The 13,887-nt window shown below is 42.6% G+C and overlaps 1 protein-coding gene across 1 annotated transcript in view; it reads left to right on the forward strand.

Moving 5' to 3' along the window:
* CEP135 (centrosomal protein 135) overlaps positions 1-13,887 on the forward strand; it is a 445,305-nt gene that overhangs the window by 373,508 nt on the left and 57,910 nt on the right. Inside the window, exon 20 of the mRNA XM_030191406.1 lies at positions 2,482-2,667. Coding sequence (XP_030047266.1) covers positions 2,482-2,667 — 186 coding nt within the window. The remainder of the gene's footprint in view (positions 1-2,481; positions 2,668-13,887) is intronic.

The following is a 13,887-nucleotide window of genomic DNA, read 5'->3' on the forward strand; positions in this document are numbered from 1 at the left end:
CCAGATGCGCTGCCATATCCTCCGGCAGCGAGTTCCAGAGCATAACTATTCTTTGAGTGAAAAAAAGTCTTATTTGTTTTAAAAGAATTTCTATGTAATTTCATTGAGTGTCCCTTGGTCTTTGTACTTCTTGATAGAGTGAAAAATTGATTCACTTCTACCCGATCCACACCCTCGCTGAGCCCGCCGTCAGCTCCTGCCTCCCCGGACCCCGACAGTTGCAGCGACGGCCCGCCTCCGACGACAGATAGTTGCAGCGACGGCCCACCTGCTACAGCTTTTCCCTTCCCGCTCAATATCCCACCTTCTGATGAGGTATTTCCTGTTTCCGCGAGGGCGGGAGTCACTGAGCGGGAAGGGAAAAGCTGGAGCCTGGTCGGAGGTGAGCAGCCATCGCTGGTGCGAGTGCGACTTAAAAAGGGTTGCTATGGTTACACTAGGCTTCATCCAAGGCCTAGATTGGGCTGTTTGGACTCGTGCCAATTAAGAACATGTCAGTCTTCATAATCTCTCTCCGAGCAGATACTGAGTCTTACTTATTGGCAATAAGAGAGCGAGAGAGAGAAGTCAAGTGGAGCAACAGGGGCTACAGTTTCAGTTTGTGCCATTCAAAGGCAAGGTATGAATTAGCTTTTCTTATAAGGAACCTTTTAAAATTAAAGTGGTCTTGTTGATTTGCGAATGGAACCTTTTACATTAAAGTGATCTGGTTCATTTGTGCATATTTAAAATATGATGATTCGTGTTGCCTCTGCTCATTTCAGCCTCAGATTAAGCTCAAATTTCCAGGATCAGTTCTCATAGGCCTTTCCCTTCATTCCTCCCTCTCTATATTGTTTCACAATTTTAAAGATGAATCTTAATACTAATGCTTTTGCTATTTATTGGTGGTTTCCTTTTTTATGGAGTGAAGGATAATAGCCCAATAGTTAAGAGGATTAAGAGAAGTCCAGAGAAAATATATTTTAATATTAAACGTTCTCCATCTCTAAATTGCCCAGGAATGGGTCCCCAGGCAGGTAAATGTTTTATAAATAGTTTACACACAAGACAGGAAAATCAAAAACATTTTGACCATATACTGTTGCTTGCTGGACTGTGTTCTGAGTGAAATCGCCCCTTCAGTCTTTAAAGACCAAATAGAATGAGGCAGAATGGCTCAAAATTTGTCATGCAGCGCACCACACCAAGATTTGCCACAAGAGAGCAGCTCTAATCTATAGGATCTTCCACTGCACTTCTAGGCACCTGACTTTCTTTGCAAGATTTGGTCCATCCTGCATTTTTCTTGTGCTGGAAGAAGTGCAGGGCAAGGGGCAGAGATTTTAGTGTTATGATATGCAATTAGCTCCTCTCCAGAGCTGGTGATTTTGGGATACTGAGGCTAGACATGTATGTATATAATATCACGTTCATTGTTGATATAATTTAGAATTGAGAACGTGACTGTTGGGCAAATCACTGGATTTGGATGGTTGGAGCCTGGAGGGGGCAGGGGAGAGGAGATTTGCTAGATATGGATCATGGAGGAGAGGGCAGGGAGAGAGGAGAGTTGCTGGACATGGATGGATGGATCATGGAAGGAAGGGAAGACTGCTGGAAGGAGATGCACATGGATGGAGGGGAGGGAAGAGAGGAGAAATCTGGACATAGATGGAGTGGAGGGCAGGGAAGAGAGGAGGAATGGAGGAAAGGAAACACAAAGGAAGGAGATGCACATGGATGGAGGTGAAGGGAGAGAGGAGAAATGCTGGACATGGATGTAGGGGAGGAAAGTAAATGCACATGGATGGAGGGGAGTGAGGAGAAATGCTGGATATGGATGGAGGGAAAATTGCTGGATCAGAACACTTTGAAGGCAGATGCTGAAACTGGAGAAAGGATAGGGACAGGGCTACAGATGGTAGACAGGACTATGCAAGTAAGTTTAGACACACATGTCCCAGCTAATTTTAGAAGAAGCCTTTCAGCAGTTGCTTTATCTGCTGAAATGCCTTTTAAAATTACACCCTGTAAGCGGAATTGATTTTAGTATCTCTTTTAAGATGATTGAATTATGAATTTACATATTGTATTTTACAATTGCTTGATAAACTGCAGTCCCATGTAGAAAAATCACAGCAGTTAAAAAAAAAAAAAACTGTACGAAAGATCTATAAATAGACAGCTGTCAGGGTGGAAGATTTGAGAATTGGCACTATGGCATGCAAGTTTGAAATGTGTTAATTCATCTCTTTTGTGTCAGCATGTATCTGATGTATGCTCAGATATTTGTGAGATGTCAGAAAATGGATCATTTTGATTTTACAATACATAATTTTTCCTCTTTTTCACTAGCGTTTTTCAAAACAGTTTTCGAATGTGTTTCCAAACTTATCCTCAAATACAGCTTCAAAATGAAAATATCAAGCAGAACTTTTTTTTTTAACCCTTTGTGTGACAAATTGCTCATTTTGCGGGTGTAACTGCTATTTGCACTAGGAACAAGAGAACCGAGACCTACTGGATCAGTTCCGAATGATGCATGGCCAAGCCGAAGACTGGGAAGTAAAGGCCCATCGAGCTGAAGGAGAAAGCAGCTCAATAAGACTAGAACTCCTGTCTGTTGACACTGATAGACGGCACCTTAGAGAGAGAGTGGAACACTTGGAAAATGAAATTCAAGAGGTAAGAGCAAATTAGAATCATTTTAAAGAATAACTTGTTTTTGTTTCACACAGAAAGTGGTATTATGTTTTACTAGTAAAAGAGGCCCGTTTCCAACAAATGAAACGGGCGCTAGCAAGGTCCCAGGGCCCCTCCCTACCTCCTTCCCTCCCTCTCTCTGTCCTCCGAGTTCCAGCCCCCCTCCCCTCTGAGTTCCATGCCCCCCTACCTGCCTCCCTCCAAGCTCCATGCCCCCTTACCTGCCTCCCTCCCTCCGAGTTCAATGCCCCCCTACCTGCCTCCCTCCCTCCGAGTTCCATGCCCCCCATCCTGCCTCCCTCCCTGTCCTCTGAGTTCCAGGCACCCCTCCCCTTCGAGTTCCAGGACCCCCCTCCCCTTTGAGTTCCAAGACCACCCCGTTCCAGTTCCAGGACCCCCTGTCGTCCAAGTTCCACACCCCTTAGCCTCCCTCCCTCTCTCTCTCTCTGTGCTCTCCGAGTGGAAGCAGGACGTGTGCGGCTGCCCCTCCCCTTCGTAAGTGGAGGCTGTTATTTAAAACTTCTTACCTTGTGGTCCACCGGCAACAATGAAGTCGAGCAGGAAGTCGAGCAGGCACAACTCGGTGCTTCACACTGCCTTTGCTTCTGTTTCAACACTGCCTGTGGTCCCGCCCTCATTTCCTGTTTGTGGAAGGATGGGACCAGAGGCAGAGCTGAAACAGAAGCGAAGAAGCGCCATGCCTGCTCGACTTCACTGTTGCCGGCGGAGCACCTGGTAAAAAGTTTTTAAAAACAGCCGGCACTTACGAAGGGAAGGCCAGCTGCACACGTCCTGCTTCCACTCGGAGGGCACAGAGAGGGAGGGAGGCGCGGGAACTCGGAGGAGAGGGGGGGCGTGGAACTCGGACGGAAGTGGCAGAAGGGAGGTAAGGGGGCATGGAACTGGTGCTGGCTTCCCTTCCCAGGTCGTCGTGAACTGGGGGGAGGGGGGGCGATTCTGCGCAGACCTCCGGTGGCTGGTGCTGGCTTTCCTCCCCTCTCACTTCCCATTGGTCCGCCCTGTGACATCATCCCCAGGGCGGACCAATGGGAAGGGTGTTACGAACCCAGGCATCCAGACAGGTGCAAATTATTATATAGGATTTTATTGAAATAAAAAAATTTGGGCTGTGTTTATATTTTAAGTAAGGGTTGACAACGCAGCTTACTGGTTAAAGAGAAGTTACGTGGAGGGGCGTTTTCGAAAGGGACGTCCATGTTTTGATATGGACGTCCTCACAAAACATCCCAATCTAGGGGCGGAGAAACCTGTATTTTTGAAACAAGATGTACGTCCAAATCTTTAAATTTGGTCGTCCCTAGACTTGGTCGTTTCTGATTTTCGGCAATAATCGAAACCAAGGACATCCATCTCAGAAACAACCAAATGCAAGCCATTTGGTCGTGGGAGGAGTCAGCATTTGTAGTGCACTGGTCCCCCTGACATGCCAGGACACCAACCGGGCACCCTAGGGGGCACTGCAGTGGACTTCATAAATTGCTCCCAGGTACATAACTCCCTTATCTTGTGTGCTGAGCCCCCAAAACCCACTACCCACAACTGTACACCACTACCATAGCCCTTACAGGTGAAGGGGGGCACCTAGATGTGAGTACAGTGGGTTTGTGGTGGGTTTTGGAGGGCTCGCTGTTTCGTCCACAAACGTAACAGGTAGGGGGGGATGGGCCTGGGTTTGCCTGTCTGAAGTGCACTGCACCCACTAAAACTGCTCCAGGGACCTGCATACTGCTGTAATGGACCTGAGTATGACATCTGAGGCTGGTGTAGAGGCTGGCACAAAATATTTGTAAAGATATTTTTTGAGGGTGGGAGGGGGTTATTGACCGCTGGGGGAGTAAGGGGAAGTCATCCCCGATTCTCTCCGGTGGTCATCTGGTCATTTCGGGCACCTTTTTGTGTCCTGGTCGTAAGAAAAACACGACCAAATAAAGTCATCCAAGTGTTCGTCAGGGACGTCCTTGTTTCTTTCGATTATGGGTCGAGGACGTCCAAGTGTTAGGCACTCCCATATCCCACCTTCGCTACACCTCCGATACGCCCCCTTGAACTTTGGCCGTCCCTGCGACGGAAAGTAGTTGGGGACGTCCAAAATCGGCTTTCAACTATACCGATTTGGACGACCCTGTGAGAAGGACGCCCATCTTCCGATTTATGACTGCAGACCGGTTCAATGGTTTCACTCTGCAGGTTTTTTGGAGGTGGTGGTTGGCCTATGATGAAAGCCATTATAGGTGTGTCCACTGAGTTGGTACCATTGGCTTATGAGGCCTTTATTTAATACGCCTTAAGAAGTAACCTTTTGTTATACACAAGGTGCATATTTATAATTATTTAGAGCATTCCTCTATAAGTTTCTTTATTGCTCTAAGCAGAACCTTTAATTTTTTGATGTACTCAATACACAAGGCCCTAAGAAGCATCACAATCTACAGTTCAGAAAAGAACTGAAAACCAATCTTTTCAAAAAATTCTATAACTAGCAACACAAGCTGCATATGACCAAGAACACCTTCTAATTGAAACTTCACCTAACTGTAAAATTGTATGCCACTTTAAACCAAAACTTGTTTTTGGAAAAGAGTGGGCTATATGAATGTATGTATAAATAAATAAATGCTGGCTGTCTGCACATACCCGGATATTCAGTGCTAATGGCTGGTCATGGCCTGGCATCGAATAACCCGGCATAAAGCCAGCAGTGGCTAAAAAAAAAAAAATCACTGACTGCCACTGGCTGAATATTTACCTCTTAGAATCAAAACAAATGTAACTGCAGTACTGGCCAGTATTTCCTAAGAATCTTACTTATTTCTGAAGGAGTTCTGACAGAAGAGGACATCTCTCTGGGTAATTGAACATTTTTTGCTCTGTGCTTTGGTCATTTGAAGATTGGGATAAGAGAAAAATTGTAGATTTATTAATAAAAGCAGTTTGAATTTTAAAAAGCAAACTTATTAACTAGTTTAAATAGTTTAAAACCCTTTTCCCCATAGTCTTAAACTTGAACTTTCTGCCAGAGATTGAAACTTAACTGTCACAGCGTAGCCTAGTTCAGTCTTCTAATTTGGCTGACATGTTATGTAAATCTGATGTATGATCTACCCATCCACTGTTTGTGAATGGACACTAAATGTTGCTCATGTTTTATCTGTTCTATCACTATGGAGGGAAATGTGTTTCAATATGAAAAATCAAGGAAAAAGGATGGTGATAAGGTGCTCTACAACCTATACTTCTGTAAATGTTATTTACATTATTCAATGCCCATGTGACCTGTTGTATGTGGGATAAACTTCCCGACTGTTTAAAATCAGGATCATTGAACATCGGCATTGTGTCCCATCAGGTAAGGTAGAGGAAGATTTGGTATAACATTGTCTACAATACAAACATGAGTTCTGTGAGTTAAGATGCATGGTGATAGACCAGTTACAAGTGTCACAGTGGAAGAGGGACATTAGAAGATGGTTCCAATAGTGTGAACAACACTGGATTTTCAGGTTGAATACAGTAAAGCCCAATTGCCTGAATGGTGCCATTGAATGGAATGCTTTTTTTTTTTTTTTTTTTGAGGATTTCCCTTTAAGTGGAGAATTATATCATGATTGTTGAATGTAATGTTGGCATTGGTTTAAACCTGGTTGTCATCTTGGTGTCTCTTAGGGCACAGATTTCCTCCTAAAGCAGCAATGGAAAAACAAGTATCCTTTGTTGAGATTCTGTGACATGGTACGGGTGGTTGCATTTGCTGAACTGTATCATTATTATTATATAGCTGCAGTGCTGCTAAATTGTGTTGTACTTCATTGAATTTTGATAAAGATTTAAAAATGGATGTCAGTGTTCAGTTGTTAAAGAATAGTGATTTCTACCTTCAGAGTGACATCATTGCAAAGATAAGTACCATTTTTACAGCATTGTCTTATTTAGTTTTGGGACTCCTTTTTGCATCCTTTGCTTTATTGTTAAGCCCTGTTATTTTGTGTATTAAAGTTTTCAGTCTGTGGAAGAGTTTGTGCAGTGGGTTTTTTCTCCACAGATTGGCTTAGTGGATTTTTTTTTTTTTACCTTACTGCTTTCTCTCGCGACCGTTTTTTTAGAAACCTATGATGAGATTAATGACGCCATAGAAGACTGTAGATAAAACGCATTTGTGAAGCTCTGAGGTTTTGATTTCTTTTTTTTATAAATTTGGTGTGATTGAGGGCTTGCTTTAAAGCAAGGGTTGTGTAATATTTTGTTTCTATGATTGTGTTGATTTTAATTACCCCAGTATCGATTAGATAAATGTCACATCAGGGAGTGCTATGGAGGTAAAATTCCTAGATGTAGTAAATGACTGCTTCTTGGAGCAGATGGTCCAGGAACTGACAAGAGGGGGGGACCTATTTTAGTGGAATGCAGGATTCAGTACGAGAAATAACGGTGTTGGGTCCGCTGGGAAACAGTGATCATAACATGGTCAAATTTGACTTAATAAAGAGGAAAAGTGCCAACTTACCCCATAGGCTCTTCAACTCCGGCTACAGCATAGCCTCAGATAGACTCATATACTCAGAAACTTCCCTCGGTAAACATTGGCTTGTCCCCTGCTTCTGTTACTGAAAGTGGAGACTCAGAGCAGTTTTAGGGGTGAGGTCTCCCTCAGCCAGTATGGTCTCAACCTCCAGGAAGAGCAGGCCTCCTTGCATGGGAGCTGGATGCCAAATGCAACTGTGGTAGTAACCGTGGAGAGCTGTGTTGGTATAGGTACTCTGGAAGGGGCACAGATGGAAACTCTCAAGTGTCTGACTCACAAGTGCAACACTTGGAAGTTCAAGTGCAACTGATTTAGTGACCTGAAGTGGAGCGCTTGAGGCAATAGTTGGATCTTCAGTAAAGATGCCCTTAACATCGAGTGGTGCAGCTGAAGTATCCTTTCAATGTATTTAGGCAATGCTGGTGAAAATCAATTCAGCAGTTTCCAAATGTTCATTAGATTTAAGCTCTTTGGTGAACACTGTCTCAGATTTGGCACACAGGCAGGAGGGCCTAGAAAGAGATCATCTTCAAAGGTTTCAAAAGCTGGAAAAAGATTCTAAGGAAGTTAAATCTGTTATTATTGGAACAACTGTTATAAATGGAAGAACTTGGAAAAACATTCTAGACGGTTGAACTTAAGGGTTTCTTGTTGAGATTCTGAATTTGGCTGATGCTAATTTACATCCTTTAAGGTATTTATTTATTTCATAAATGTCTGTATTGCACAATCTACCATTCTTGGTGGTGGACAACATTACATACAAAACCATAAAAACACACAGTCGAAGTTAAAAACCAAACATTAAGCAATCACTGCATATATCAAACATTCAGTAACATCTATGACGACAAGCTTGGCATTAATATAGATGGCATAATGTTAAATGCCTGATACACCTGGAAAGGCGCACTGGAACAAATAGGTTTTGAGAGATTTTGTAAACTGACTCAAAGTTTTGAGCACTCTCAAAGTAGGTGGTAAATTATTCCAAAGCTTTAGTCCTATGATATAAAAAAATTAAGGCTCTATATTCCACCAAGCATACTACCCAGAAGGAAGGACCCTCGAATAGATTGGATGTTGCAGACCTCAAGGGTCTAACTGGCTAATATGGCGGACATAACACACGATACTGCACGTTAAACACTAACAACCAAATTTTATATTGAATCCAAAATTGAATAGGTAACCAGTGTACTTTATTTATTTATTTATTTATAGCATTTGTATCCCACATTATCCCACCTATTTGCAGGCTCAATGTGGCTTACATAGTTTTATTATGACAATAACATTACAGGATATCAGATACAATTAGTGATGTGTAGAGCTTGTGTAAGGGGGAAAAGAGGGAAGTGATTAGGCGGGTAAGTATAAAAGGTGGACTTTCATAGCTGAGTGGGATGATGATGTGGGTTAGTGCAGCTATGGGTTCTCTTTGTAGGCCTTGTTGAAGAAATAAGTCTTTAGAGATTTGCGGAAGTTATTTGTTTCGTCAATTGATTTCAGGTCTGTAGGCAATGCATTCCATAGCTGTGTGCTCATGTAAGAGAAGGAGGTGGCATGCATCAGCTTGTATTTTAGTCCTTTACAGCTGGGGAAGTGCAAGTTGAGAAATTGGCGGGATGTTCTTTTGGCATTTCTTGGAGGTAGGTCCACGAGGTTTAGCATGTAGATTGGGGTGTCTGCGTGAAGGATTTTGTGTACAATCGTGCAGATCTTGAATGCAATGAGTTCCTTGAGTTGGGAGCCAGTGAAGTTTCTCTTTTAGGGGTTTTGCACTTTCATATTTGGTTTTTCCAAAAATCAGTCTGGCGGCAGTATTCTGGGCTGTTTGGAGTTTTTTGATGGTCTGTTCTTTGCATCCGGCGTATAGTGCGTTACAGTAGTCCAGATGGCTTATTACCATTGACTGTACCAGGGTACGGAAGATGTGTCTCGGGAAGAAAGGTTTTACTCTTTTGAGTTTTCACATGGTATAGAACATCTTTTTCGTCATGTTTTTCACGTGTGTGTCAAGCATGAGGTTTCGATCAATAGTAACTCCAAGAATTTTCAAGTTTTGTGAGACAGGTAGAGAGCAGTATGGTGTGGTTATGGTGGAGAAGTTTTTTGTGTTATGTTGAGAGGTGAGTACAAGACATTGTGTTTTATCTGCATTAAGTTTTAGTTGGAATGCATCCGCCCAGGTGTGCATGATATGGAGGCTTTGGTTGATTTCGTTGGTGATTTCATTTAAATCATGCTTGAACGGGATGTAGATTGTGACGTCGTCTGCGTATATGTAAGGATTGAGGCCTTGATTGGCTAGAAGTTTGGCTAAAGGTATCATCATTAGATTGAATAAGGTTGGTGAGAGGGGGGATCCTTGGGGAACTCCACATTCAGGTGTCCATGGGGGTGATCTGTCTGCGTAGGTTGTTACTTGATATGATCTGGTAGTCAGGAATCCTTTGAATCATTTGAGAACTGTGCCTCCTACTCCGAAGTATTGTAGTATATGTAATAATATTTCATGATTAACCATGTCAAAGGCGCTGGACATGTCGAATTGTAGTAGGAGTATGTTGTTGCCCGTAGCAATTGCTTGTTTGAATGAGTTCATTGCGGACACTAGAACAGTTTCAGTGCTGTGATTTGACCTAAATCCTGATTGGGTCTCCTGTAGAATTGAGTGTTTATTTAGGTATTCAGTTAGTTGTTTCGTCACAATGCCTTCCATGAGTTTGGCTATGAGCGGGATGGATGCTACTGGGCGATAGTTGGTTAGGTCCATTGTACTTTTCTTGGCATCTTTTGGTAGCGGTGTAAGTAAGATATTTCCTTTATCCGTGGGAAAGAGCCCATTTTGAAGCCTGTGGTTTATGTGGTTCGTGAGGTCTGTTTTGAATTGTTTGGGTGCAGATCTTATTAGGCTAGTAGGACAGATATCTAGTTTGCATTGTGATCTGGCGTATTTTCTGAGCCAATGTGAGGTTTAATCTGATGAGAGCATGTCGAAGTTGGTCCATGTTCGGTTCGCTGGGCATTCCCCGGGTTTTGAGTCTAGACATTCAAGTATGTTTGTGTAGTTTGTTGTGTTGGTAGGTATCACGAGTCGGAACTTTGTTATTTTTTCTCTGAAGTAGTTCACAAGATTGGTTGCTGATAGGGTGTCTGTGTTGTTGGAGGTAACAGTTGTAGTATTTAGGAGATTATTTACAAGTGAAAAGAGTTTGTGTATATACTTGTAATTTGGTCCTATTTTGGTTTTATAGTATTTCCTTTTAGTTTGTCTGATAGTATATTTATATTTTCTTTGTAGTTGTTTCCAGTCTTTGAATGTGTGTTCGTCTTTTTTTTTTTTTTTGTCCATGCTCTTTCTAGTCTTCTGACCTGCGTTTTTAGTTCTTTCAATTCTTCGCTAAACCATGGTATTGAGTTTTTTCTATGTGATGTTCTGGTTTGCAGTGGTGCTATATTGTCTAGTACTGTTCTGCATCTGTTGTCCCATTCCTGGAGGAATTGGGGAGAGTCTGTAGGTATTGTCCATTCATCAGTGTAGAATTGTTGCCAGAATATCAGTGGGTCTATTTTGCCTCTCGTGGTGTAGGTTTGTTGTTGTTGTTTTTGTTGTGTCTTTTTTGTTCTCCAGTGGATGGAAAGGTTTGCCCTGTAATGATCAGACCATGGTGTGGCTGTCCATTCTGTGTCTGTTATTGTGAGATTTGGTTCTGATGAGAGTTTATGGGTTAGGATATCTAATGTATATCCTTTGTTGTGGATGGGTTGTATGTTCGGCCAATGAAGCTCCCATAGTTTATTTATTTATTTATGGCATTTATACCCCGCTCTTTCCCGCTCGATAGCAGGTTCAGTGCGGCTTACAAAGTATGGTACAAAGTATCACGGAGATAATACAGGTATGGAAACAATGTATCACAGAGATGACATAATTACATAGAGTGGGTTCAGTGCAGCTTACAAAGTATGGTACAAAGTATCACAGAGATGATACAGTATGGTACAAGTATCACATAGATGAAACAAAGTGTGGAACAAAGTGTCGCCATGATACCATAATACATAGTACAAAGTATCACAGAGAAGATACAGTATGGTACAAGTATCACAGAGATGAAACAAAGTGTGGAACAAAGTGTCGCAAAGATGACATAATACATAGAGTGGGACAATAATAAGAGGTATGGGGAAGGGATTGGACTGTGGGTAATACTAATGGTGTGGAATTATTTGTGGAGTGATGTTTGAGAATTAGGACGGGTCTTTTGGGTAGGCTTGTTTGAAGAGGTAAGTCTTCAGCAGTTTTCGGAAGGGTAGGTGTTCAGTGGTTTTTCGGATGTGTCGAGGTATGGCGTTCCAGAGTTGGCTGCCTATGACAGAGAAATTGGATGTGTAGTAGGTTTTGTATTTTGAGGCCTTTGCAGTTTGGAAGATGAAGATTGAGATATGTTCTAGATGTTCTGGTCCAGTTCCTGGCTAGAAGATCGATCAGGTTGGACATGTAGCTTGGAGATTCGCCATTGAGGATCTTGTGGATCATTGTGTGGGCTTTAAAGTTGATACGTTCCTTGATTGGGAGCCAGTGAAGTTTTTCACGAAGTGGTGTTGCGCTTTCAAATCGTGATTTGCCAAAAATGAGTCTAGCTGCTGTGTTTTGGGCGGTTTGGAGTTTTTTCATGATTTGGGCTTGGCATCCGATGAAGATGCTGTTGCAGTAGTCGGCGTGGGTGAGCACTGTGGATTGTACTAGATTTCGGAAAGTTTTCTGTGGAAGGTATGGCTTCACTCTTTTCAGTACCCACATCATGTTGAACATCTTCTTCATTGTGGCTTTTGCATGAGTTTCTAAAGTTAGGTGTTTGTCTAATGTTACTCCTAGGATTTTTAGATTGTCAGATATTGGGATTGTAACGTCGGGGGTGATCAGGGTGGTTGGGAGCTGAGTAGCGTGTTGTGATGAAAGGATTAGGCATTGAGTTTTTTCTTTATTCAGTTTCATCTTGAAAGCATTGGCCCAGGATGCTAGGGTGTTCATGGCAGTGATTGTTTTCTCCGAGATTTCTGTAAGAGTGGATTTGAAAGGGATGAATATTGTGACGTCATCAGCGTAGATGAAGGGATTTAGGCCAGATTTGGATAGGGATTTAGCCAGAGGAATTATCATGAGATTGAAGAGGATCGGGGATAGGGGTGAGCCTTGGGGGACTCCACATTTTGAGGACCATGCGGTCAATATTGATGAGGTTGATTTGACCTGATAAGATCTGGTGGTGATAAAGCTTTTTATCCAGTTAATGATGTTTCCGCCGATCCCTAGTTTGTCCAGTAATTTTATGAGGATGTCATGGTCTACCATGTCAAATGCGCTAGACAGGTCGAACTGCAGAAGAAGTATTTTGTTGCCGATTGAAATTTCATGTTTGAACTTGGATACCAGGGTGAGTAGTACTGTTTCTGTGCTGTGCGCAGGTCGAAAACCCGATTGTGATTCATGTAGTATGGAGAATTTTTGTATGAATTTGTTAAGTTGGGAAGTCACTCTATTTTCCATCAGTTTGATTAGAAGAGGGATGGAGGCCACAGGTCGATAGTTGGTGATGTCATTCGCTGGCTTTTTGGGGGTTTTCGGAATTGGTGTGAGTAGAATATTACCGTGTTCAGAGGGGAAGGAGCCTTGTTGAAGTAGGAAGTTTAGGTGGGTAGTGGGTTCTGTTATGAATCGTTCTGGGGCATTTTTCATCAGGTAATTGGGGCATGGACCCAGGTGGCAGTGAGACTTGGAGAGTTTGGATAGTGCTGAGGAGATATTCTTGTTGCTGAGGGGAGCGGTTTGTCCAGTAGCCATCTGCTGGGATCTCTTCGGAGTCGGTCCAGTTCGTCCAGGAAAGTGTCAATGTTGGTATCGTCGTGTGGAATTGTATTGCATAGATTAGTGATTTTATCGTTGAAGTATTTGGCCATCTGGTTGGCAGATGGATAATTTGAAGGTGAAGTTGTTACTGGGTCCGTGTTGAGAAGATTCTTTATGATTGTATATTGTTTTTTTATGTCTGTTCTGGTGGCTGTGATTTGTTTTGTGTAATATGCTCTTTTGGCTCGTTTAATGTCATTCTTGTATTTCTTTTATATTTGTTTCCACGCATTAAGGGTGATGTCGTCTTTTGATTTGCTCCAGGCCTTTTCTAATTTCCTGGTTTCTTTCTTTAGTTTTTTTAGATCCTCGTTGAACCACGGCGAGGGTTTTTTCTTTGAGTTTAGGGTCTTGGGGTGTAATGGAGCAATTTCATCTAGAATGAGTTTGCATCTGTGGTCCCAATCTGTAAGGAAGTGGTTTGAGTTTGGGTCTATCGACCAGTTGTTTTCGTAGATAAGTTGCCAGAAGGTGTCCTTTTCGACCCGTCCTCTGGTTTTAATTGTTGTGGGTTCTGGTGGTTTGGGTTGATCTTTTCTTCGCCAATGTATAGATAAGGTTGCTTTGTGGTGGTCGGACCAGGGAGAGGCGGCCCAATGGATATCAGATAATAAGAAGTTTTGGTCTGTAGAGTGTTTATGTGTGATGATATCGAGTGAGTGGCCTTTATTGTGGGTTGGTACTATTGGAGGAAGGTTGAAATCACATAGTTGGAGGAAGTCTATACAATCCCGGGTGTGGGCAG

This window comes from Microcaecilia unicolor, chromosome 2 (genome assembly GCF_901765095.1).
Source record: "Microcaecilia unicolor chromosome 2, aMicUni1.1, whole genome shotgun sequence".
NCBI lineage: Eukaryota > Metazoa > Chordata > Amphibia > Gymnophiona > Siphonopidae > Microcaecilia > Microcaecilia unicolor.